The sequence below is a fragment of the Electrona antarctica genome, assembly GCF_951216825.1.
Source record: "Electrona antarctica genome assembly, chromosome: 11".
NCBI lineage: Eukaryota > Metazoa > Chordata > Actinopteri > Myctophiformes > Myctophidae > Electrona > Electrona antarctica.
In genome coordinates, this window is record NC_136792.1 from 29354122 (window position 1) to 29379879 (window position 25758).

The following is a 25758-nucleotide window of genomic DNA, read 5'->3' on the forward strand; positions in this document are numbered from 1 at the left end:
GCTTCTGTCTTTTCTAATGTCTCTCATTAGGAGCTCTTTCCTCATGGCACTCTCTAGTCCTTTCTGGGAACCTAGCTCCTCCATCCTTGAAATTGAGGCCTGGAATCAATCTTATCACCTCTCATTAGCTTCATTCCCATTCTCCATGGTTCCCTTTATTGCACAATGTTAACCTTTTCACATGGTATGGCATTCATGGGAAATTGGTGTCCTGCATTCAATGGAATTATATGTGTTGTATTTCAATAGCGATCCCTGATGTATATAATTTTACCCCCAAAGGAGGGCGGTTATTTAATATCGCACCAGAACCCTATTGCTTGAATATCAATGTAATGTGGGGGCGTTATAAAGTATACATAGCTTGTGTAGAGTGTGCAGGGAATATAATGCTGTACAGACCATATGCTTTGATGAGAATGAACTTCTCTGGCTCAAAAATCGAGAGTAAATTCAACCATTCAACATGTTTGGCAACTATGATGTTGGGTGAACCTTGCTCCTCGCTTTTGTTGGATGTGATTGATATACAATATTGGAAACAGATTAAAACATACTACTTTAACTGTTTACAAAGAGTACAGAGGGTTTGTCAGCTGGAGCCATCTGCTGATTGAAAAACAGCTTCTTCTGAAAACATCTGTATGTGTATGCATGGGTTTTGACCATAACACCACAGATGTCACTATTGTATTATTATAAAAATAGTAATTAAGTTAAGTAAGAAAGTAAGTAATTTATTTTTGAAAATGTGTTCTAATATTAGTAGCCTATATTACAGCCAGTGGTGTAAAGTAGCCTAACTAAGTACACTTACTGTAGTTAAGTAGGCCTACAATTTTCAGGTATTTGTACTTTACTTGAGTATTTCCAATTTCCAATACTTTTACTTCTACTTTTACATCTCGGATCCAAATAGCGTTTTTACTCCACATTTATTTGAGAACTTGATTTAGATTATTATTACAAAACAAACCACTTTCAGCCCTACTGTATACATTTCGTCCATTTAAAAATAGCCGATCTACAAGCTCACAATGCCTCGCATCGCGACACATTGTGAGCTTGTAGATTTTATACATTTGAAAACTTGAAATTGGACAAAAATTCTGCATAATGAGTAGCCTTACTTTTAGTAATTTAAAGATGAAGTGCTGTGAGGAGGAAGATTTTTTTCAAAAAAAGTGTACAGAATTTGTTAAAATGTCGTTTTTATGTGATAGTGAGGTCAGGTCCATAATCAAGCGTCCATGACATCAGAGACACTGGGCTCACTGTTAAAATCTAAAACATCTAAAACCACATATTACACACATAAAGACCCCCAGGAAAGTGACTTGTGTTCTAATCTAAATCTTCTAAATGTCATTAACATATATTTTAGCAAAAAGGATGAAGTTTCCCTTTAAGGAAGTTTTCAGGTCAACAAATCATTGATGATTTTGTTTTTCAGAGCCTTCATTGAGTCTGTCATCTCCTTTGCTGCCATTTGCTGGTATGGTAAAAACCCACCCTTAACAGGGTTGTTAAGGGGGCTAGCAAGATTGTGGGGGGACAGTTCATCTGTCTGAATTGTCAAAAAAAAAAATGCAAAAAAGCATTATTAGACCAGAAAGCTCTCACCCCCTAATCCGGGAATATGAATTCCTGCTATCAGGCCAATGGTTAAATGGTTTATACCTACCTCCATTCGGGCCATCAACAAGGGAAGCAGGAGGAGGTAGATAGATGCTGTTTAGTTTCAGGGGTGGGTGGTGAGGATAGATGTAGTTACACTTGGTGCACTTTGGCTCTACAGTAGTTGCACTTTAAATTTAATGTAATAATCTGTATCTTGTGATAATGTATACGTATGTCTGTTGTTGTTTATGTATGTTCAACTGTTTGTAATGTGTTTTAAGAGCTTTTATTATCTGCTGTAAAATGAATTGCCCAGCTTGGGATAACTTGACCCTGACCACCGCAATATAGGTTGAGTCCACCTAAAGCGAGTCCAAGTCCAGACCAAGTCCGAGGGGGGGCAAGTCCAAGTCAAGACCGAGTGTGGGAGGGGGTTGAGTCCGAGTCGAGACTGAGACCACCGGGAGGCGGGACCGAGTCAAGGCCAGATTATTTTTTTCTACAGGTACATAAAACAATCTTGATCTGAAACACTGCTATTATATTTTAACAACCTTGATTATGCGATGGAATATGCAGGGTTTTATGTGAATATATGTGGTGAAATTGCAGGAATTTGGTGAAATTGCAGGAATTTGGTAGAATTGAGAAAACTTACGAACATTAAGAAAAAAGCGAAACATGCTCAAAAATAAGCATTTTGATTTTAAAAAAGGGGATTTTCCTAAACCCTATGGTATTGCTTCTCAAAGTGGGGTCCGCGGACCCCCAGCAGTCTTTGAGGGGGTTCCAAGGGGTCCCCAGCAACATTTACAAATATAATAAAAAATCTATTTAAGCTTTAATCATACAGTACACAACATGTCACAAAATATCTTTCAGAGGGGGGTCCACAGTTAAATACATATTAATTTAGGGGTCCTTGAGTGAGTTGAGTTGAGCTATGGAAAACAGACACAGCAAAACAAAATATAATTTGGTCGGCATTTCATTATTTTCAGGGAATTAATTTTAGTGGGAGCAGGACGGTAAACGGAACAGGACGGCACGGCAGCCCGACAGCCAGAACCAGCGACGGTTTTCGCTAGTGTTTTTGGTTGTGCAACAGTTTCTTAACTACTCGGTGGGAGGAGTGGAAACTCAAAAATAGTAGATCCACCGTCGGGGAGCAGCCTGAACGCAAAAAGTGTCGTTCTTATAATATAATTGTTCTTGATTGTGTTACGTGCACACGAATCACATGCAAGCGCGCGTGCATGGGGCCTTTTGATTTGGTGTAGCGCCAGGGCCCTCGGAGGGGTTGATTCAGCACTGCATAGAAGGCACAAAACATTTTCAGACCCCTAAATGAATACATATTATTAATTTAGGGGTCCTTGACATGAGGTTAAGAACCTCTGCTTTATAGGATAAAGTGTTGGCTTCCACTGTGAATACTTTTGACTTCACTGTAAGTCATAGAGGTAATGTTGGCATTGACATAGCAGGCTGGAGCACTGGACAGAAACCAACGTGTTCCATTTATTACCAACAGATGGCTCTTTGGAATGACGGCCACAATGTGACCTGTACTGAGGACAGTTTAACTTAGACACAAGGACAGCACTTGTAAGAATCACAGACAGAATTTATTAAGGAGCTTAGCCCGAACCGATCGTCAATTATTTAATTTGTCTGTTTTTATTCTTCTTCCGCCAAACATTGCAGTCCTGTATGGTAGAGGGCAATGCCAAACGGTGAGGACGCGAAGCCCACAACTATTGGCCAAAGGGTGACACTATAGCACTCAATTGAAAATGTAAACATTGAACACTGAACAGGCAAAGCTCATGAACCGTTTGACCGTCAGCAATAAAACTTCGATACACATGGGCCTATGCGTCTCCTCATGCCAAACAATTTTTGTGTTCTGACTTTTGAACTCTGACCTTTAGATCACCCACTATTTTGAATTATAAATAATTTCTTATGTTGGTGTTCCAGGCCAAACCGTGCGTTATTTGTTTATTTATTTTTTACGAAATGTGGCAATATGGTAGAGGACTATGTCACCCTGCTTAGACATGAAGCCCACAATCATTGGCCAAAGGGGCATTGTTTGAAAATGAAAACTTTGAACAGGCATAACTCATGCCTCGTTTGGCCAAAAGCCATGGCACTTGTTTCCACATGTGCCTTGACTTATGCGGAACACACCTGTCACTTTGACCAGTAAGCTCCGCCGTCAGATTTTCTGCCATTTTGAGCAGTTTAAAAACGCTTAAACCTGATTTTCTGCTAGGATTTTTAAGCAATTTGCGCGAAGTGTTCTACACACAATCTATAGGCTATTATCTGAAATCCCAGTTGAAGAGAAGTTTGTAAAATAAATATAGCTGCAAGCAGCAATAAAGGGCACTTTAACTATCTCTAGCGCTAGCCGTTCCCAGTTCCCAGTGCCAGCACACGCGTTCACTTTGAAAGTCGGAGTTTGCCCGACCCCTCGCCCCCCACAGACACACGCTACACACACTCGAGTATCATTAGAACAAGCACACACTGTTTACCTTTCGTCAGAAGCTTTTACATGGCGGCAGCGTCACGGTACAAAGGCACAAATTCAATCCGAAATGTGGATGGCAGAAAGTCCACCAAGGACAGCGATCCTGGAGTCCGATTTATAGAGGTTTGAAAATCCTCCTTTCAACTGGTTTGCACTGAGATTATATTTGCAATTCCATAGTTGGAATAGTGGGGCGTTGCTATAGGAACCGGACCAATGTTAAAAGCTTCCGTAGGCCTCAACCATTATATAGACGGAGTATACGTTGGGGTACGTATATATAAGGACCTGGGATATGACGCCACCTAGCGTCGACGTCCGTATATATACGGACTTGGGGGACAACTTTAGTTTTTTTCAATGAAGGTTCATGTTTTAGGTTGTTATTAGAGAAAGTAAAAGATGAGTGTTAATTTGTTTTCATTTGCTGCTTTCTTTCGTTTTAGGGATTTTAGCTATTTTTGACAGGGGGGCGGGGGCATTCGAACATGAGGCTAAATATGTATTTTTGTACACAATTTTATAGCGATTTATTTTTGTATTATTTACTGTAGTCCTACTAGACCCCAGGAAATTACATCTGGCCACAAAAGATCACGGGATCTACTGAATGTGAAGGGGTGACAAACTGACATGTTGAGCCATACAGCACAGTATGGCATACCTCTATAGTACCCTCCTTCCCATTCAGTAGATCCTGTGATCTTTTGTGGCCAGATGTAATTTCCTGGGGTCTATAGTAAATAATAAAATAATAAATTGCTATAAAATTGTGTAAAAAAATACATATTTAGCCCCATGTTCGAATGCCCCCGCCTCCTGTCAACAGCTAAAATCCCTAAAACGAAAGAAAGCAGCAAATGAAAAAGAAATAACACTTTCTCTAATAACAACCTAAAACATGAACCTTGGTTGAAAAAAACTAAAGTTGTCCTTTAAACAGGCATAACTCATGCCTCGTTTGCCCAAAAGCCATGGAATTTGTTTACACATGCGGAACACATCTGTCACTTTGTACGTGAAGAAATTTGTAAAAATAATAATAATAATAAATCTGCAAGCAGCGATAAGTGGAGCCAAGGAATGCAGCAATAAAAAAAGACTACATGCAATATGCACAATAAGCAGGTCTGTTTGGGCCCTGTTTGGGGTACGAACAGCTGCAATAGCGCTGGGTGACCTAAAGTGGCACGGTTAAGCAAAAGGGTCATTCACATTGAGCACTATAACTGCAGAAGCCAGCGGTGTTGTTGAGCAGCCTGCACTGCCCGCTCAGTTCACACGGGTGATTTTTCTTATTGCTGCTTGTAGCTATATTTCACATTGAGTTTGAATTCTCAACAGCCTTCTAAAATGCTCTGTTTGTAATTGGCTAAATAGTCTCATTCAATAATTGTTGGTACAGCATTCATTACAAATTATTGCCAGTTTTTGCTTGCTGTCTTTGACTTTGACTTGACTTTGCCTCCGTGTATAATCTGTTCAGCAAAGTTGTTTTTATTTAAGCATTAAAACCTATATCTATCTGTGGTGATGCCATTTTATACGAAATATATTTCACTTTCTACCTTCTAGTACACAACAATAAACTAGGATGTATAATGTTTATAGGTGCTGATAAGTGATATTGTTTCGTTGTTTTTATTGTTGCAACTGGAACACTATACAATGAAGCTGATAAATGAAATTATTTTCTGATTAGCTGAAATTGGTGGGTTTTTTAAGCTTCTTTAGACTATGATTGATAACTGTCACATCTGCTACTTTTGCGATTGCCCATGATGACTAAAACATAACAAAACAACTAAAACTAATAGTAAAATAGGCTATAGACTACAACTAAACATATTTTTTAAAAGGTATACTCAAAATACAAATACAAACTATATTAAATCTTGGTTAAGACAGCCTACAGCTTAAATTGTGTCTTAAAACTACACATCCTGATTCCTGCACACTTGTCCTTCCTCTGACGTTCATATGTTTTCTGTCATCTTAAAGACACAACCTGTTGCAGCGCTGCGCGATCGCTATCATTTCGTTTCATCATTACTCTTTCTTCCATTAATAATCCAATCCGTGCATAAAAATGATGGGATGGGCTTGGCCAAGAACATCCTGATTCGCTGCATCGCTGTGCTGTCTCTGGTCACTGATTCGCGCACATCGTTGCACTATTCACATCACTATAATATTTGTTTTCCTCTAGGGCTGCAATAATCGGTACTCGATTGGATTGGACTGGAGAGAAACCATGGCAGAAACATCCGAGGATAATGTTACAGTTCCTGAGTTCAGCAACCTTCTCCAGATGGACCCCTACCTCAAACCGTTCGAGAAGGACTTCAAGAGGAGGTAAACAGCTCCAAACGGTAGCATTATGCCTAGCTTGTCGCACCAAGTCAAATCCGGATGTTGCGGACAGCACCGGGGCTTGCGTTGGCATCAATGTCTGTTAGTAAAACGCACAACAAGCGACCAAAAACATCGTTTCTTTCAGATGACGAGGCAGCATCTATAACGGTCATGACATTTAGGCAGGGGTCGCGTTCTTTCCTCTTTGTGCGCGTGCGCGCGCTTTTCTCGTCCCCTCGATCGATCGGTCTCCTCCTTTGGACTTTCACATAGCAAGCTGCATGTTAGTAGAGACAGATTTGCGGTTTCCCCATCTTGCTACACACATATTCTATTCATGTTTATGTGAAGAATGCTACTCGTTATTATCAACTTCCGGGTGCTTGGGCGTCATTCATAATTTGTAGGGTAGTCACGGTCGTGTGACACTGGCATACATAATAGGCCAATAGATAATAATAATAATAATAATAATAGCTCAAATTTATATAGCGCTTTTCTAAATACCCAAAGCGCTTTACATAGGAACACTAGGAACAGACTTTAATAAGAAAAAAAAACAAAGCAAAACATAACATAGCAGTACAGGGTTAAAAAGATAAAAGGATAAACGAGGGAAGGGGGGGGGACATCCTATCCAGACCTCAGCTGGGGAATGTGGTCCTTGTCTGCATCTCAGTCTGGGACAGGAACTCAGGTTGAGGCTGCATGGTCGACACAGTAGTAGAGAGTTTATTTAATGGAAACATTATGCGAACATGTCGACAAATATGCAAGAACCATGAATTACTTTAGATCATACTTTGTCCTGATTTTGTCTTCCGTTCGGATAGAAATTGTCCATTAGATAGGGCAATAGGCAATATTGCATCAGTCAGATTTGAATCTTTGCACTGATGAGATATTTTGTAACATATGGTCAGAGATAGTCTCCTTAGTCCTTTCAACTAACTAACAAGTTGACAGTGTGTCATATTATTGTTTACTTGTCCACTGTACTAGTTTGCAATCCCTATAGGCATGTAAACACGGCATATGTTGTGTTGGGCTTGTCTAGAGAGGACTGTATGCACTATGCATATTGGTAGACAATAAAGCTGTCTCTGCAAGCAGTTCTACAGTGCTAAAATTGCAGCCCAATTGCAGCCCAATTTCTCTGTCAATGTGATTCATGCTTGTGTCCCCACTCCCGAGTCCCTAGTAATTACTCATGCAGTCCCAAGTCAATAATACATGTATTGGTCTTTAGCCCTCTAAACACTCAAAAAAATTCCAGGATTATCATAGAATTACATTATCAGAATTTGTCAAATGAAAAAACAAGAGTAGTAGTACAAGATGTGAGTGTTGAAACGGCAAGGAAAAACTTTCAGTACATAGGCTAATTGCATTTATTTCTATGTATGCTTAGACATACAATCCTACTTTTTGTGAGGTAAAGCAGAAAAGCACTGCTTTGGGTTCTTTAGCGAGACCTAAGATGAACCTACAACTGGGGTCGTTTGTGGCCAACATACTGACTTCCTGCCAACACTGCTCTTCAGAAGCACTGTAAATACACATGTCCTGGCTTATCAAGAAACTCGGATAACAGTTTTGACCTCACTAACTTGTTGCTATTTTGTTTGTTTTCAAAGTCCCACTGTCAATTCATTCAGAGAAGGGGTGTGTGTATCAAGAAACTCAGATAACAGTTTGTTTTTGACCTCACTAACTTGTTGCTATTTTGTTTGTTTTCAAAGTCCCACTGTCAATTCATTCAGAGAAGGGGTGTGCGTGTGCGTGTGCGTTCATGCCGGGCTGTCCTAATTCACATCTAGCCTACATCTTCACCGTCCACCCATAAGCCGATTCGGAACCATTTTCACCTGAGGCCGATCCTAAATCCTAACAGTTCTCTTAAACACTTAACATTTTCAATAATAAAGTACGTTGCTTTACACAGACGCTGTCCCAGATTGAGAGGTATAACAACGTATAGATTTATCAGGTCTAAATGGGTTATATAGCTGTGGGTTATTTCTGGGAAAATGAAAAGAGTAAGAACCCTGTTACAAGTTAGGCAGATTTAGCATTAAGCATATGATGACATATTGAATGATTGAATACTTTATTAACAGTTTGCAGAAAAACCCCCCAGGAAAGTGCAGTTCAATACAAAGTCTGCTAAGAGGATTTAAACTCAAGAAAGCCTATGGCTTGTTTCCATTGGGATCTTTCATACTCAATACATGATGTTACCATTATAATTGAGGTATCTGCCTAGCAGGGCATTAGATAATTTTTAGCTCCAAATTTAATTAATGGAAAAAACCCACTGGTGGCCAGTGATGATGTAGTGGTTAAATCCTGTATCTCTGAAACCACATGCCCCTGCAGGCCAGTGTTAAATCTCAACAGAACGTCCCACTCAATGTTCATATTGCCTCAAAAAATATGAAAGGGGTGGAAAAAAATACTAAGGGGTGTAAACGGCTCACTCTTCTAATCTAAAAACATAATTTGTAATGTCCTGCTCAGCATTTTCTTTTTCAACCATATATCCATTAGGCAAATTTCTTATAAGAACTGCTCTTAAGTCTCCCCTCCCCATTCTGGTTAGTTCCAGTTAAAACAGTCCGTCTTTTTTCAGTGCCCATACCCGAGGCGGGGTTGGCGAAAGGGCCCTTCTGTGTGGAGTTTGCATGTTCTCCCCGTGTCCCCTAGGGTAGGTACCCTCACAAAAAAACATGCAGTAATCCTGGTCTCTAAACTGCCTCCCCCTGACCAGCCGGGGCGTCTGATGGAGGGGAAAGGAACTGGTTGGAATAACGTGTTCCTTCCACGCACTATACGTCCAACCAGGGAAACTCCCCCCTGTCATGTGTAAAGGAGCAACTTGGACACTCAGGCATGAAGGAAGCATGAGTTCAAGTCCGTTGCTCTCCCCATGTCCCCCATATATGGGGACTAGGTTGGCGGAGGGTGTGTAGAGCCCAGGATCACATTAGATAATTAACACAGGGGTGAAAAATGGGTTACAAAATCGTGGGATAAAAATTATAAAAGAAACAACAAAAAAACAGTCCGTCTGCAGTTATATAGCACCTTTTATGTGTTACCTTCACCCATTCACATCATTCCCTCACTGACATAGGAGTTAGAGGTTCAGTGTCTTGCTCAAGGGTACTGTATGTACTTCAACACAAATCCAGGGATTGAACCTGTTCCAAAACGGCTTCTCTACCTCCTGAGCCACTGCCAGTTTGACAAACAACAACTACCTCTTCATACCTTTTCCTGGGTTGGCTGGGCCCTTACAGTAGAGTTCTCCAGTTAGGGCCCAGTTAGGGCCAGGCCTTAATTCTCAGGCCCATTGAGAACACTACCTTCCAGGTCTGACCCTTGTCCAGAAACCCCCCAGGGATGTGTCCCACTGTCCCCGGCCCTCACCCCACTCTTCACAAGATTACTGTACTGTACTGTACTGTACTGTACTGTACTGTACTGTACTGTACTGTACTGTACTGTACTGTACTGTACTGTACTGTACTGTACTGTACTGTACTGTACTGCCTTACCAGACAAATCCATCAAAATCCAGATGTTTGTGGATCTGTAGTGGGTCTCATCTCTTATCAGCGATGAGACCATCTCCCCCCATTCCAAGAACGGACTGCAGCAGTACAGTCAGGACAGGTCCATCACCATGCATACAAAATGCCAACTCCAGAGCTATACAGCTCCTCAACAATCACTTGTAGATCCCCTTGCCCAGTGTCCGCGCATGCGAGAGGACACACACACACACACACACACACACACACACACACACACACACACACACACACACACACACACACACACACACACACACACACACACACACAGTCAAAACAGTCACAGTAGTACCAGTGTTTCCTGCAGGAAAAAGCTTTGGCATGGAGCTGGGCACGGGGCGACCTTCTTAATTAATTTTGATTAATTAATTAATTAATTAATTTGATTAATAAATTAAGATTAATTTGTATTATTGCTCTTGTATTGCTATTGGAGACACTGGGGAGGCACTGGGAAGACACTGGGGAAGCACTGGGGAGACACTGGGGAGGCACTGGGAAGACACTGGGGAGGCACTCAGGGGGACACTGGGGAGACACGGGAGACACTGGGGAGGCACTCGGGGGGACACTGGGGAGACACTGGGATGGCACTGGGGAGACACTGGGGAGGCACTCAGGGGGACACTGGGGAGGCACTGGGGAGAAACTGCAGCCACTGGGGAGACATTGGGGAGGCACTCAGGGGTGCACTGGGCAGACACTGGGGTGGCACTGGGGCAGGTAACTTTGCAGCTTAGCATGGCGCAATTTATTTCAAGCATGGCGCAATAACATTGTGCAGGAAAGCCTGAGTACTATTTAACTCTTCTGAACTGATTGCACTGTTTTGCACTAAATACTGCTTTTTGTTTTTTGTATTATTCGAATATATGGCACATTTGTACTTCTTTGTCAGTCGTGCTGCTCCTGCATACCTGCACACTACAGTTGCACAAACATAAACATAGTTGTATCCTATTTTTCATGTTGGTCCACAACCAAAACCATTTCATGCATGTTCTATATTGGCAATAAGTGTATCTGAGCTCATCAATAAATGCGTACTATAGTGTTCTCTGTATCTTGGTGGTATTATACATAATTTATATTGCATGGACACTTCCATCTTCCAGTGATGTGATGTCCAATATTATTAAGTACTTTGGCTTAAAGATGGAGTGCCGTGATTTATTTCCACCCTAAAACATGATCATCAATTCAGTATTCTAAGGAGACAATTTTTTTTCCTCCAAAAACTGTACAGTATTTGTTAAAATATCGTTTTTTATGTTACTGTGGACATGTCCACCAGTTCATTAAGTATGCCTGGTTTTCCTGGGGGGTGGTGATCGACCTGAACTGATTCCGCACCCACAGCTGTTGTATGATAAAGGGGGAGGGGTTAGGGTGGGGATGATATTGTGATGTCACTATATAACCTTTTTTCATTGGCACGTTTGACTGTCAAGGTTTCAGCCTCCAGGAAGAAACCCTAAATTCAAAGGGAAGACATCATTGCACTTATTACACAAAGGAGTCTAATGAAGTCACCTCATAAACACATGAAAAACTGGAAAAAGAAAATACAAAAATCACGGCTACCATATTTCACTGTGATAATTCCAGATACTGTGGCTATTGTATTTGCATATACAGTACGCCACTAAACCATTTTGTATATGGAACACTGCATCATAGTGACTGGGCCTAAATGTATTATTGTGTTTTGGCAAGTGATTGTGTGGTCATTTGGCTGTTATAAATTGACAGTATGTCATATATTGTTTACTTGTTCACTGTACAGTTTGCAATCCCTTTTAGATGCATGTACACACAGCACAGGTTGTGTTGGGCTTGTCTAGAGAGGGCTAGGATGCACTATGCATATATATGGTTGTAGAGTAGACAATGTAAAGCTGTCTCTGCAAGCAGTTCTACAGTGCTGAAATTGCAGTGTTAAGGTGCCCAATTTCTCTGTCAGTGTGATTCATGCTTGTGTCCCTAGTAATTACCCAGTCCAAGTCAATAATCCTTGGACCCATTTATTGGTCTTTAGCCCTCTAAACACTCAAAAAGGTGCCAGGAGTATTAGAGTAGAGTCAGAATTTGTAGAAACGAAAAAGCAATACAGTTCTTTTTTTCTTTTTTTGTACCTTCAGTACATGGGCTAATTGCATTTATTTGTACGTGTATGCTTAGACCTACATTACGTTTTGTGAGGTAAAGCAGAAAAGCACAGCGTTGGGTTCTTTAGCGAGACCTAAGATGAACTGGGGTCGTTTGTGGTCAACATACTGACTTCCTGCCAACACTACTCTTTAGAAGTACTGTAAATACACATGTCCTGGCTTATCAATAAACTAACTCGGATAACAGTTTATTGTGTGACCTCACTAAGTTGTTGCTATTTTGTTTGTTTTTAAATTTGCCAATACATTCAGTGAAGTCTATTGTTTACCTTAGAAATTAAAGGTGTGTGTGTGTGTGTGTGTGTGTGTGTGTGTGTGTGTGTGTGTGTGTGTGTGTGTGTGTGTGTGTGTGTGTGTGTGTGTGTGTGTGTGTGTGTGTGTGTGTGTGTGTGTGTGTGTGTGTGTGTGTGTGTGTGTGTGTGTGTGTGTGTGTGTGTGTGTGTGTGTGTGTGTGTGTGTGTGTGTGTGTGTGTGTGTGTGTGTGTGTGTGTGTGTGTGTGTGTGTGTGTGTGTGTGTGTGTGTGTGTGTGTGTGTGATTTATGTTTTTTTTACCAGCAGCTTGCTAAAGCAGCTGGTTAATGTTTTCATGGGAAACGTGCGACCGGTAGACTGACACCGCTAGTTCACACCGCTAGTTGCTGAAGAGTGGGTTGCCAAGTCCCCATATTTCCAGCCATACTTGATTTGGCCCTCACAGTTGCTTGCCTGGTTACTTACACGCACTCCAACTCGCTTATAATTCGCGGACCTGGCAACATTGCAGCCCCTCTCCATTGGCTCATACGCACGCACGCACGCCAGGAAGCCACCGCCCACTCCACAAAGTGTGCTCTCGAGTCTCGACTACTCATGCAGGAGACACAGCGGAGGAGGAGGAGGAATTGCATCACGCTTTTGCTTATTCCTTCTAAATCTCTGTATATAAAATATAGCTCATCTCTTAGTTACATCAATATTGTTCTTCGACAATAGTTGGTTTGTGCCTATGTATTACGATTAGACAGTTCACATTGGCCATTTCCAATGCGACGCACTGTGATGCACCTTCCCAGCCATTAGCCATGATCGCACTGGTTTCAACCTGTCCCAGAGCCAACTAATACAACAGTTACGACATTGAGGGGGCAGATAACAGCGGAGCGCCGCTAAAACGTGGCAGCAGACTCGCTGATTTAATGGGCAACAGACCGTAACACATTTGAGTCTCAGTGACTGTACTCGCGAACTCCCACGCATACTACCACGGACCCCCTCCGCCCCGCGCCGAACTCCTCGGGGACCTCCACGCCTGTAGCCTACTCTACAACATTTTTGACTCTCGTTTTAGGAAACATTGACATGTCAATGTGTTCGGGTGTCAATCAAACCAACTGCGTGAGTGCTGTCAAGCCAATTTGAATGCAATCTGGTCAAACTGACTGATACTGATACAGTCAGATATATTGCTGTCAGGTGAAAACCTTGTATGACCAAAACCATTCCTTTACAAAATATATAATAATCAAAAATACATAAAATAGTTAAAATAGCCTATCTACAAGCTCACACTGCATCCTATTCATATCTTCACACGTTGGGAGCTTGTAGATCTGCTATTTTTTTTTTTACTGTGGACCACCACCGCCGCAAATGGTAATAATATGACGAATGTCATAATTTCTTGTTTTTTATCTTTGGCTCCTGATCTACATCAGATCTTGTGTAATGTGACGGCATGTAAGGGACCACATGCTTTGTATTTGAACCATGTGAGTGGCGCGCTAACCTTGCAGAGAGATGAGCATGTCAGTTTAATCTCAAACACAGCTTGGGTTCGCTAGGCTTCACTGAGCCCTAGACGTGTCTCCAACACCTGTCTCACAGATGAAAGTTACACAAAAATAGTTTTACATATAGATGCACTGCTGTATGAAGGTTAATTTTTGAACAGCCCCCGGTGTACAAAGTTGCAAACCCCCAGAGTACAAAGATTTCATGAACACAATCGTAGAAACTCAACAGCTTTCTCAGACTTTGATGTCATGCCGAGTCCTCTTGCTGTGCAGCTCAGTGCTACGAATTCAACTGCCTTCAGACATCTGAAATGAGTTGTACTGTACTGTACTGTACTGTACTGTACTGTACTGTACTGTACTGTACTGTACTGTACTGTACAAGCTCTCCTCCCGGGTGTGTGTGTGTGTGTGTGTGTGTGTGTGTGTGTGTGTGTGTGTGTGTGTGTGTGTGTGTGTGTGTGTGTGTGTGTGTGTGTGTGTGTGTGTGTGTGTGTGTGTGTGTGTGTGTGTGTGTGTGTGTGTGTGTGTGTGTGTGTGTGTGTGTGTGTGTGGCTGCACAACAGTGACACTTGGTGTCATTGTCAATTACAATGTCACGTCACCCCTGTGATCATGTGTAAGTAATTTGGAGGGGAATTATCCCCCCAAAACTGTTACACTTTTTGCATTTGCGGTGCCCCTATGGATGAAAATGGAATTGCTTTTAGCTCTTGGTTGATTAAACCATCGACATCTGATTCAAATTTGGGGTGGATTGGACGTTTGGTTCATAATAGGATAGGTCCGGAGATCATGTGTAGTGTAGTGTACCACTTTTTGAGAGGAGCAAAAAGTGGAGCAAAAAGTGTGTTTTGAAGAAAATTCAAATTTGGGGGGGAAATTCTTTCCCAACGGAAATGGACGTGGCCTATATGGGGAGATGCGTCATGAGTGCCCCAAGGAATCTATGGAAAACATTTTGTTTTTTACGACTTACGGTTCAAGAGTTATAGGGAAAAACGTGGGCTGTATTATAGCGCGCCACCATGAGGCCTACTGATGTAATTCCTTTTCAATTCATTTTCATAATTATTATGAACCTCCCCCAAGTCTTGTAAATATGGCGCTTACGGTCTCCAAGAGAAAAAATACTTAAATTCTTCCCATTATAAGCCTATGGAGAACTAATTAATTAATATCAATGAAACTATACAACGGATCTCTTAGCAAAATACAAGCACATGATTCCCGATGAAGCCGGTCGATTTGACATATGGCTTGAGTGTGTGCGGCAAAAACTGTGGGAGGAGTAGTGCGGCAAAGTATCGCTCATTTACAATAACAATAGTCTGGTTGGCAACCACACTCAATAACAATAGTCTGGTTGCCCTGTTAGGGCAACCACACTAATAACTTTTTTAGCCTTTCGAAGATTATCCCCCAATATTTTGTAAACTGCAGCCAGTCATCTTCAAAATTGGAGGAAGTGAAAGAATATCAAAGTTCATTATAATACTTGTGCATGTTCAAGGTAGTATTGACAGTTTACTTTTCTGTCACCTTGGTTGAGGGTCAGCAAAATCATTGTTTGCATGACAATTTAGCCTTCATCAATCAGCCTTTCTGAAAATGCTCAGGCACCTGTTTTGCCTCGTTAATGTACTTTTCTCAAAAAAAGGCATTCATAACATCTTTGAAAGTCACCTTGCCATTGAGCAGTAGAACCGCTTCAAACCACCTTAAATAAGTTACAGAAAGCCTTTACTACTTACTGTATGATTTCCCCATTATAACAGACAGAGAGCCTAAAATCACACTAAATCTTTAGTATAGTGGCTATAGTGGTGAGAAGATTTTCGGACTTTATTGATTATGAATCAGCTTGGGATACATCACTGAGGATACGTCCCAGGTGCATGCAATGTTTTTTCATTCTGGTCTGTACAGCCTGGTTTATTCCGTTCCACTAAAGCCAAGTGAGGCTGAGACTGGGCGGATTTGGCGAGTCAGGATTATCAAGACTGGCTAAAAGCAAAGAGATTCTATATAAAGAGGCGACACTCCCATTAAGTCCCATAGTAACAACCAGCGCCCTGTGCCTCCGCCGTATTGGAGTGATGATGCAACTTTCTGTTACTTTAAAAAACATTAAAAAGTCATGCTGTACAAAACAAAAACTTGTCTTATCCTATTCTACACTCGTATATTGATTTACTCATTTATTTATCATGTTTATGAAAGGATGAAAGCATCAATTAGTAACATATTCATTCATGCACAATGGTGCATGTGTGCGCATGCATGTGCACATGTGTGCGACATGTGCATGTTTACGTGCATGTTTGAGGTGTTGCATAGACAAAGCGTTGCCGCCATGTTGATTCCAAATATTTGAGGACTGTCGCCACAGCCTGGCTTTTCCTCAGTAGACCATGCAGTGGAGCACAGATGTACTGATCCTTCTTCTTCGTGGGGTATTATGGCAGTTGGCATCCTTAATAGTTGCATTACCGCCCCCTTCTGTATATCTCAGTATAGGTACTTAGAATCTATCCCACAGACTTACTGATACGAGGACTAGCTTCTAAAAGAAATACTGCTGCTATAATCAAAGAGAGAGAATACTCTCAATAGTGGACCCTGAATGATTAACTCCCCCAAAAATATAGATTGGAGTATTTACAGTTTGCAGAATGGGTACATTTCACATGAAAGCACAACTCTATACAAAGACTGTTACTGTGGACGACACACTGATAAAGCATTACACTTTTACAACACGGTCCACCATTTTCAATTCATCAGAACATTTAGAGACGTACAAATACGGTATACACTTCTATATAAAAAACAGGAAATGTAAGTGTAAGCAGGTAAAAAGGTAAAAGAAACATACAGTAAGGGGGTGAGGGGATTCAGATTTTACAGGGGCCAGTTTTGAATTGCAGCCGTCCGTAGGTGCCCTTTTGAGAGCGGTTTTGAAGGAGTCAAGGCATTAATTGCTGTTGGTAGGGCGTTCCACATTTTGGTGGCATAGGAGCGAAATTAATTTAGTCCCTTGTTTGTGCCGAACTCTGGCTCAGACATGTATATTAGCCATATGGCATTGTAGGAAAGGGGAACAGAGGGCATAGAGGCATCTTTAGTTTCTGGCAGATTTTCCATAATAAGCAAGTTTGGAACTAACTGTATGAGAAATCAGTTGCATATTTAGTCACATTGTGATTTTGCTGCGTAGCCTGATGTAATCTGCTTGTGGTAATCATGACTGGATTGTAATCACGACTAGGCCCACAGTCTAAAGATGCAGAGGATCTTGCACCCCTACGGAGCTAACCATTCTTCTCCTACCACTGGAGAATAATTTCTTGGAATCATAATTTTTACTGTTAAGCATCTGTCTTTAAGTTTTTTTTATTTTTATTTATTTTTTAACCAAGGGGAGATTTAGAATTCCTGAAATGGAATTTCAGGAATATTCTCCTGAATGGAGTGTCAGTCTGTCAGAGGGTTTCTACGGCAGCATCGGTTGGACTTTAAAGGTTGACGTTTGGCAAATGCTGTCTGTATCCACTGTGCTTTACACAGGGAGCAGCTGCTGAGAAATCGCACTGTTACCTCAGCCCATCATTACTAGCCCCAGGGCATTCACCAGCCAGTCTGAGCTTGGCTGCAGGGCTGTATGGAGGAGAGTGCACTTAACTCAGTTGGCTGAGAGACTCCCTGTACCAGGGGAATCTGATATGGACACCAGCTGGCCGCTGGAACTTAAGTGAGATAAATTGCAAAGTAGTTAGTCTATCCTCCCGAAGTTGAAAGTAACAGACAGAGGTTTATCTCTAGGATGTGCCCATAGTCACATGTTCTGGAGGCACAGAGGCAATTTTAATGTTTTGCATATCCAGGCAGGTTATAGGTGCCAGGAGGTAATTGTGGACAGGTGATACAAAGCTTTATGTTTTGGAACATCATACAGTAGACACCTCTTTAAAACTTGCCATTAAGCTGATGCTGTTACATTAATATAAGCAATATGGAGTATTGCAAAAAAAAAGAGAATCTGTAACTATTTAATTGCACATTAAAGCATGCTGGCTAAATTTAAACATAGTTAAACATATACATTTACATTAAGTGCTTTCTACAGCAATTGACAGTTTAATCAAAAGCTGTTTTAATTTCAGAATCAAAAACATTGTGTGTGAGTGGCATTAATGTACCACTTCAAAGTAGTTCACAGACTTAACACGCATTAATATAGAATACTTGACTACGTGAAGTGACGTCGTGATGCAACACATCTTGCCTGCCCAAAATGTATTTCCTGGAAACGCTACTGACGCTCATACTAAATCATCATCATCATACTAAATCTGGATTAATCATGTTGAAGATTATTTTATCCAGTAATTATTAGGTGTGATAATTGATAATTGTGTTTCCTTTGGGTTTGAAGGTATGGACTGCTGCAAAAGCACCTCTTCCTCCTGGAGGAAGCGGAGGGAGGTTTTGACCAGTTCACACGCAGCTACAGGACCTTTGGCATTACGCGACAGCCTGACAACAGCCTGTTCCTAAAAGAATGGGCTCCAGCAGCCGAAGCCCTCTTCCTCACCGGTGACTTCAGTAAGTAGACTGCTTGCAGCACAAGAATAGCTGTCAGCTCCAGACCAAACTTGTCAGCGTAATGTATAAGCCAGGATTCCTAAGGGAAGCTTTGAGTTCTGTGGCCTTCTCATATGTTATCAAAACGTTTACTATATATTTTGAGCATGGCTGGCTCTGTGTTTTCGCTGAAAGGTGCAGCAGTTTGATAAAGTATGCCCGCTCCAGTTCTTTAACAGTAATGATTTAAAAAAAGATTTATCGACTTAACCCAGACATAAACAACGCTCAATAGTGACTCCACATGAAAACATTTGAAAGGTTATTTATTATTTATTTATAGGATATGTGTTTAATATTTTAGTGGCTAGTTATTTCATCATCTCTATGTAGAAACTTTGAGAGTGCAAGCTTTCTGTTTTTACTGAAATCTCCTTTTCCTCTGTGTCCAACTTTGAAGGTAGTTGAGGATCAGGTTGAGGATCTGTGGTTATTTTGTTCATACTTTACTGTTGCATCTGTCAAATGATGTAATAGTTATATGGGTAGTACATTTTTTGGGCGAATTTAGCTACCGTATTTTCCCTACTGACCCAGTGTCTTGAGGTAGACAGTAGTGTGACAGGAAATGGGGGGGGGGGGGTGTGGCTCGAATCTGCGACACGCAGTCGGGCTGGATTACCAGCCTCTGTGCCTGGACCGCTAGGCCGGCCCAGGCCATTCATGAATGCATTTTGCCCTCTTATTCACTTTAATGCTATGTTGCAGTTGCATGGTGAGGTTAGCCCAGTTCAATTGCAATTATTTCCCTCAAAAGTAGGGAAATACACCTTTAAACTTCTACAAAAATGGATTTCTGCTCTAACAAAACTACACATTGTAATTTACACAATAAAGTAGCAAAGAAATTAGATTGCATCAAACAGGAATGCATGAATGTGTATTTTGAAAAGTAGTTCCAAACTCATGTACAGTAGTAATCAGGATGTTGTATATGTACCTGTTAATAAGTGCAAGATATTAACAGGTTTTCTCGTGGACAGCCACGAGAAAACATTCATAAATGCTTTCATGCAAGGGACAGATTTCCAGCTGCATAACGCAATATGCTGAGAGGCGAGACATGGTATTGTGCAGAAACAAGGGGCTTGTCAGGGGACATGAGGATAAGGATCAAACGTCCTCCAGCTGACTACCATAGTGACTTTCGTGGTCACAAATTCTTTCCCCACAACATCTTGAATGAACTAATGGAATGTAATCGTGACATGCACGGTCAATACGCTGCTGAGTCACAGGTGCTAGGCATTATGCCATAATAGAATGAGACGATGTAAGCTTGAATTTCCCTTATATAAAAAATTATAAAGTACAATCTGGACTTTAAGAGCTACTTACAATTGTCATCTAACAACACATTAAAGTGTTTACAGTTAATTTAACTCTGATTTGTCAAAAATATATTTACACAATATACAGTACATAGCATAATAGCTGGTACAGTATGTACATTTTGTTAGACATAAGGTGCATAAGGTTAGACACAAAGGTAGTAGTACTGGTAGGTCCACAAAGTAGCAGCTGTAACATGAGATTAGTGGTGCAAAAGACTGTCAGCATGTTGTACCTGAGATCAAGTGCAAACAAGAGTGTGAACAAATTGTCAGGTTACCACATAACTAACCACTAACTCTAGAAAACCCCCTTTGAGTTGGTACACATTTGACATTTTATAATAGACTTTTAGACATTTCAATCGTGTGTGTGTGTGTGTGTGTGTGTGTGTGTGTGTGTGTGTGTGTGTGTGTGTGTGTGTGTGTGTGTGTGTGTGTGTGTGTGTGTGTGTGTGTGTGTGTGTGTGTGTGTGTGTGTGTGTGTGTGTGTGTGTGTGTGTGTGTGTGTGTGTGTCGAACATTCGGGGTTCGAACCTTCGCTCGTTAGGGTTGGCACTCGAATCTTAATTAATGGGCTTGAACCATTCGTTTTTTTGTTTTTTTCCCTCTTTTTAACTCGAAAATATTTCTAGGCGAGAATGCGATATGCATAATAATAAGAGTACTATGTTCATGTTGTGTTTAGCTGTTATTAATAATCAGGGGGGCACACAACCGATGCGCCAGTGCGCATACGTCGTCAAAATGTTTTCTGCGTGTAGATCAAAGGTGGTTGCACTGCTCAGTTTGTGATTTTCGTTTTCAGAGACTTTAGGGTTTAAATAGTGCCGGCATGGTGTCTATGGGGCTGTTTGGAGTTGGCATAGCTAATTTCATAGTCTGATTGGTGGTTGTCCAGAACTGCCGAACCGATGGTGCTGATCAGTCCAGCTGTTAGATTATCCCCAGACAGACAGACACACACACACACACACACACACACACACACACACACACACACACACACACACACACACACGCAGACACTCTTCTAGACGGTTCACCTCTGAGGAACAATGTCATAAAAACTATAACAGCAATACACTCAGATTAAAATTGTGTACTAAACCAAAGGTCTGTCAATTTGTTTATTGTCACTATTCAGTTGTCTGCGGGTACTACTGCTATTCCTCCTTTAGACGCTTCTCCATTTATTTTCCTTTTTTAATTATCTTCCCGACCTGGGGCAGGGGCTCAATTCCAACATTCAATTCTGCAAGAGATTACATTTTGACACGGCTCAGTCATATTATTTGATTTCAATTTCATAGCAAATGTAGAAACAGCCCAGCAGCCCTAGTCATGAATATGGTGCAGGTTGGATGCATAATACACCCCCTTTAAGCAAAGCAAGATAAATAAATTGTGAAAAATAAGACCTAGTCTGTCTGTGAAAACGTGTTGGTGCTGAGCCTGGTCACTTCTGGTGTAACGCTGGTGATTCATTTTGCATCCTGCAATTTATTTTTATTTTGTTTCATGAATACTAAACGGAAACGGTTTGCTGTATAATAAACACAATAAAGTGACATGCAAAGATGGTCTGTTTGTAATAATGTTTGTTGCTGTGTCCTAATATACCCCTGTCAATCAATGTGGCATCAATTGGTTACATAACATATACTCCTTTGTATTTGTGGTATCATATGAAATAAAATATTCAATGAGCAGTGAAGTACAGTACTGTATTTCACATTGCTGATTACTGTTGTCTACACACTGGTAAGCTGTACAGATGAGGATAAAGAATATGTAGCCTAAGTGAGTTTAGACACTTAGTACAAAATTACACATTGCTTACATCGTTGTGAACAATTTATATGAAAAAAATTAAAACGTTTTGAGATTTTACAAAAAAACAATTCACCTACTCACATGCCCATAACGGGGACAACTCTCATCAGAGTCAATCACAGAGTGAGCACAGGCCGTGTTGGGTTTGAGCCTGGCTCATGATGTTACCTTCCCTCTGCCCACCCCTTTTCCTCACCGTATTATATTTTCCTTTCTTTCTTCTATGTAAGAGCAATGAAGTCAAATTCCTAATATATTATATGAACATACCTGGGTGGACAATTAAAGTCTGTCCCGATGAAGGTCTAATCGGCCGAAACGTCGACCCAATAAAGCAGGGGATCTCAACGTTTTTGGCCGGGGACCCCCGGAAATGCTTTGGCAATGTCTCGGGACAATAATTTGGGGACCCCCCAAAATAATTTGGCGACCCCCCCCCGAGGCGTCGCGATCCACGGGTTGAGAACCCCTGCAATAAAGGGCAACATTTTGGCAAGTGTCTGACAGTGTGCGGGACCTTTTCTTTGTTTTTCAAAGATACCCTTTTTAAAGTCTGACAGATGCCAGATCTTTGGGTCTGATGCCGATTCCGATTTTTCAGTCAAAAAGTGCATAATCAATGTTTATGATTTAGATTTGATCAAAGTTTAAAAAACTACAGTACAAGCTTTAAAATGTTTTAAAATATTAAAATAAATTTGCTTACAATGACATGCCAGGGACGCCAGGTTGGCTGGATAATACTGCTGTCGACCAAGAAGCGATTCTTTTTCTGATTCCAATAAAGCAGAAATTCTCTGATTGTTTGTTGTTGTGCAGTATTAACTTGGTATCCATCTTGGACCCATTTTGCTTTACACTTGTAGATGGCTGGGACAAATTCTCTCACCGTTACGACAAGAAAGAATTCGGGAAGTGGGAGCTCACTCTGCCACCCAAACCTGATGGGTCTCCAGCTGTGGATCACAACACCAAACTCAAGGTACAGGACGGTAGTTTAGTGTCTATTTTTATGTCGTCAGTTGGTGTCACCTCAGTCTGGCTGCATGGGGCCTTGTTGTTGTAATGTGTGATGGAGATTAGCTCTCATGCATGGTGTCCTTTATTATGATCCAAGTGGAGCCCCACCGTGTAGCCGTCAACAATATGTCACACTCACAGCACACCAGAGGGAGATTACTGTATGTACAAGATGTGACACAGCAGTGCACTCCTGAGAAACCTGCTTCTGTAAATTACGTCCCTTTGGTTACATTCAAATTTAACTCCCTCTCTGACCGGTGTCTCTCAGGATGTGTTGTTCTTTCACACAACACAGCCCACTGTGTGTGCAGAAGATTGTGTTTTAGCTCTAGTAAATTATTCATCAGGGTTAAATGCAAAGAAGCAACCTCCCATAATGCGTCTCCCAGAGTCCCAGGCCCAAACTGCATGGATGAGAAATGAGCCTGAATGTGATGCCATGAAGGTGAAAGAATGACACTATATCAATCTCCTTGGAACCAGGTCATCATTGGCACACACCTTTGTCATTGACAGCCATCCGCAATCCCATTGTCAGCGGAGGTCAGTCTAAGGACGATAAGAAGCAGATGGAAATGTTGGCACATGGCCTCTAGTTGGGCACCCCTGTAGCCTATGAATGGCTGTCTTGCTGCGGGCTCCATTTTAGAATTAGTTCCACAGCACTCCCTCGTGAAAGCAAAAGCCTAGCTACGATCGCTCTCATATTGAGCTTGCCCTTGCATGCTTTGTGTTCAGACAGAGCATTGAATTCACCCTTTGTCAGCCTTCTGATTGGTCCCTGACTGACTAACCAGCAGGCTCTTGTTCCGCCCTGGTTCGGTCTTGTTTATGTTGAATTTGCTAAAACATCTTTTTGGGAAAAAAACTAAAGACAAACATGATATGCCCAGTCACCATGCTGCATCTGTGATTTGTTCCTTTTTACTGACACCAAGTATTGAGTGCACAGAATATCAATATGAAGCAACTGAAAAACATGTTATTTCAATGGTAACGGATGGAGAGAGGATTTTTATCCAACCACGAAACGGAAACCAATGGTGCGAAGAGGGGCACAACCACGGGCGGGACTTGACAAAGGGTGAAATGTCCATGGCAGGTTCAGTGTTTAAATTTGCATTACATACGTTTTGCTAAAGTAATCACGTGCCCAACATTTTGTCCAAACTTCATCTTAACATTGCATGTGATGTTTATTTATTGTAGTATTAGCTTTCAGTTCAGCTCAGACGTCTGTTCATTTTGCCAGAAGGACGACCACTCTGTCAGAACCTACAGCAGTCCAATTATCCAGCTATCTTTTCCTAATCCTATATAAAGTATAAAGCACAGGTCTCTAACCCCCAGGTGGCTTGGCGGTAATGAAAAAGTCTCAGAGGGGGGTCTTGCCAGTGGCTCACAAGCAGGTGGTGATGGGACAGTCAGTACCTCACAACAGAATTAGTTGTGTTCAAATGCCCATTTCTGCAGGGGACAGAACCAGGCGCACTCATACTGTGGGCTACCGAATTGATTCTCTCTGCGGCTTTCTCTTTTCTTCTCTGAACGAAGGCATGAAAGTAACTAGGCAATTAGAACTCCAAACTACACCAAATAGATTCTCGTTTTTGCCTTCAACTGAGTAGAAGACATTATAGAAGTGGCTATAGAACATTATTTTGTTAGATTCTTAACTTGGTTAGACTAGAAACTCGACCGGCCTCGATTCTAGTTCCACGCGTCATTGGCTCCCTTGCAACGCTGTCAGAATGCTATCTAGATCTGTCTGTCTGTCTGTCAGTCTGTCTGTCTGTGCGATGTTGCACTGCAGACGGGTGTTTGCATACATTTTTTATCCCAAAATAAATGCATTACAAATGGATACTTAAGCAATATTACACGAGAGGGTGTGGGTTAACGTGATTATTGCCACGACAGGGATGCGGTGAGGAACGAGACGAAGTCGAGTTCCGCAAGCATCACTGAAGTGGCAATAATCACGTTAACCCACACCCTCGAGTGTAATATTGCAATTATACAACAGTTACCCTTAAAACTAAGAAAATCGCTGAAAGAATATATTTTTTTAATGACAGATGTAGTCACTACGACCACAAATGTCCCAAGAAACTAGCTAGCCTAGCCACCGAGTTTGCTAGCACTCTGGGAGAACAGAGCAGCTGAATTCTTTGTTTTGATTAGGTGGTGAATGGTGCTTGGTTAACCCACGGCTAGAAGGCTGTTTCAACCAATCAGATTGCTTCCTCGAAACGACCTGTGGTATAATTATCCTTTCAAGACATTAAAAGGCAGTCTCGTTTAGAAGATCATAGAAAGAAGATGGCATGTGTTGTGTAATTACATGGTTTATTGTCATATTGTACGTGGAATGTTTGTAGCAATATGTAAAGAAATGTAAGGAAGGCTGAATAGCAGTAGTATGAACATTAACAGTGAAGTGCAATTGTATGTTGCATCAGGGGAACAGTGCAAAGCATAGGCAATGACAAAGATGTTGAATATGAAGGTCATTAAATGTGATTGTTAATCCGTCCCTGGTATGGGGACATGTTTTACTCTTGATTATAGTTTGTCTGATGTCTAAAATATAAATATTTTTAAAATGTAGTGAAGTTGGCTAGAGGAATAGGATGTTTGTAAAAAGTGGTGGGCAGGGAATATGTGGTTAATTATGTATACAGAGCTGAATGGAGGCCATAGGGAGCAGAAGGTACCCGGTTGACACATTGTTGTCATTGTGTGGAAATGGGCCTGTGCAGGACACTGAACCCCTAACAGCTCCCTGGGTGCGTGCTGCTCCTAATGGTGAGGTTTCTGTGTGTGTGTGCGTGTGCATGTGCAATGCAGAAACATGCATG

General features: G+C 41.4%; 1 protein-coding gene across 1 annotated transcript in view; it reads left to right on the forward strand.

The window, feature by feature from the left end:
- The first annotated feature begins 6214 nt into the window (after window positions 1–6214).
- Window positions 6215–25758, forward strand: part of gbe1b (glucan (1,4-alpha-), branching enzyme 1b) — a 97523-nt gene continuing 77979 nt past the window's right edge. The window contains exons 1-3 of the mRNA XM_079514829.1: window positions 6215–6517; window positions 18499–18668; window positions 22741–22856. Coding sequence (XP_079370955.1) covers window positions 6417–6517; window positions 18499–18668; window positions 22741–22856 — 387 coding nt within the window. The 5' untranslated portion in view covers window positions 6215–6416. The remainder of the gene's footprint in view (window positions 6518–18498; window positions 18669–22740; window positions 22857–25758) is intronic.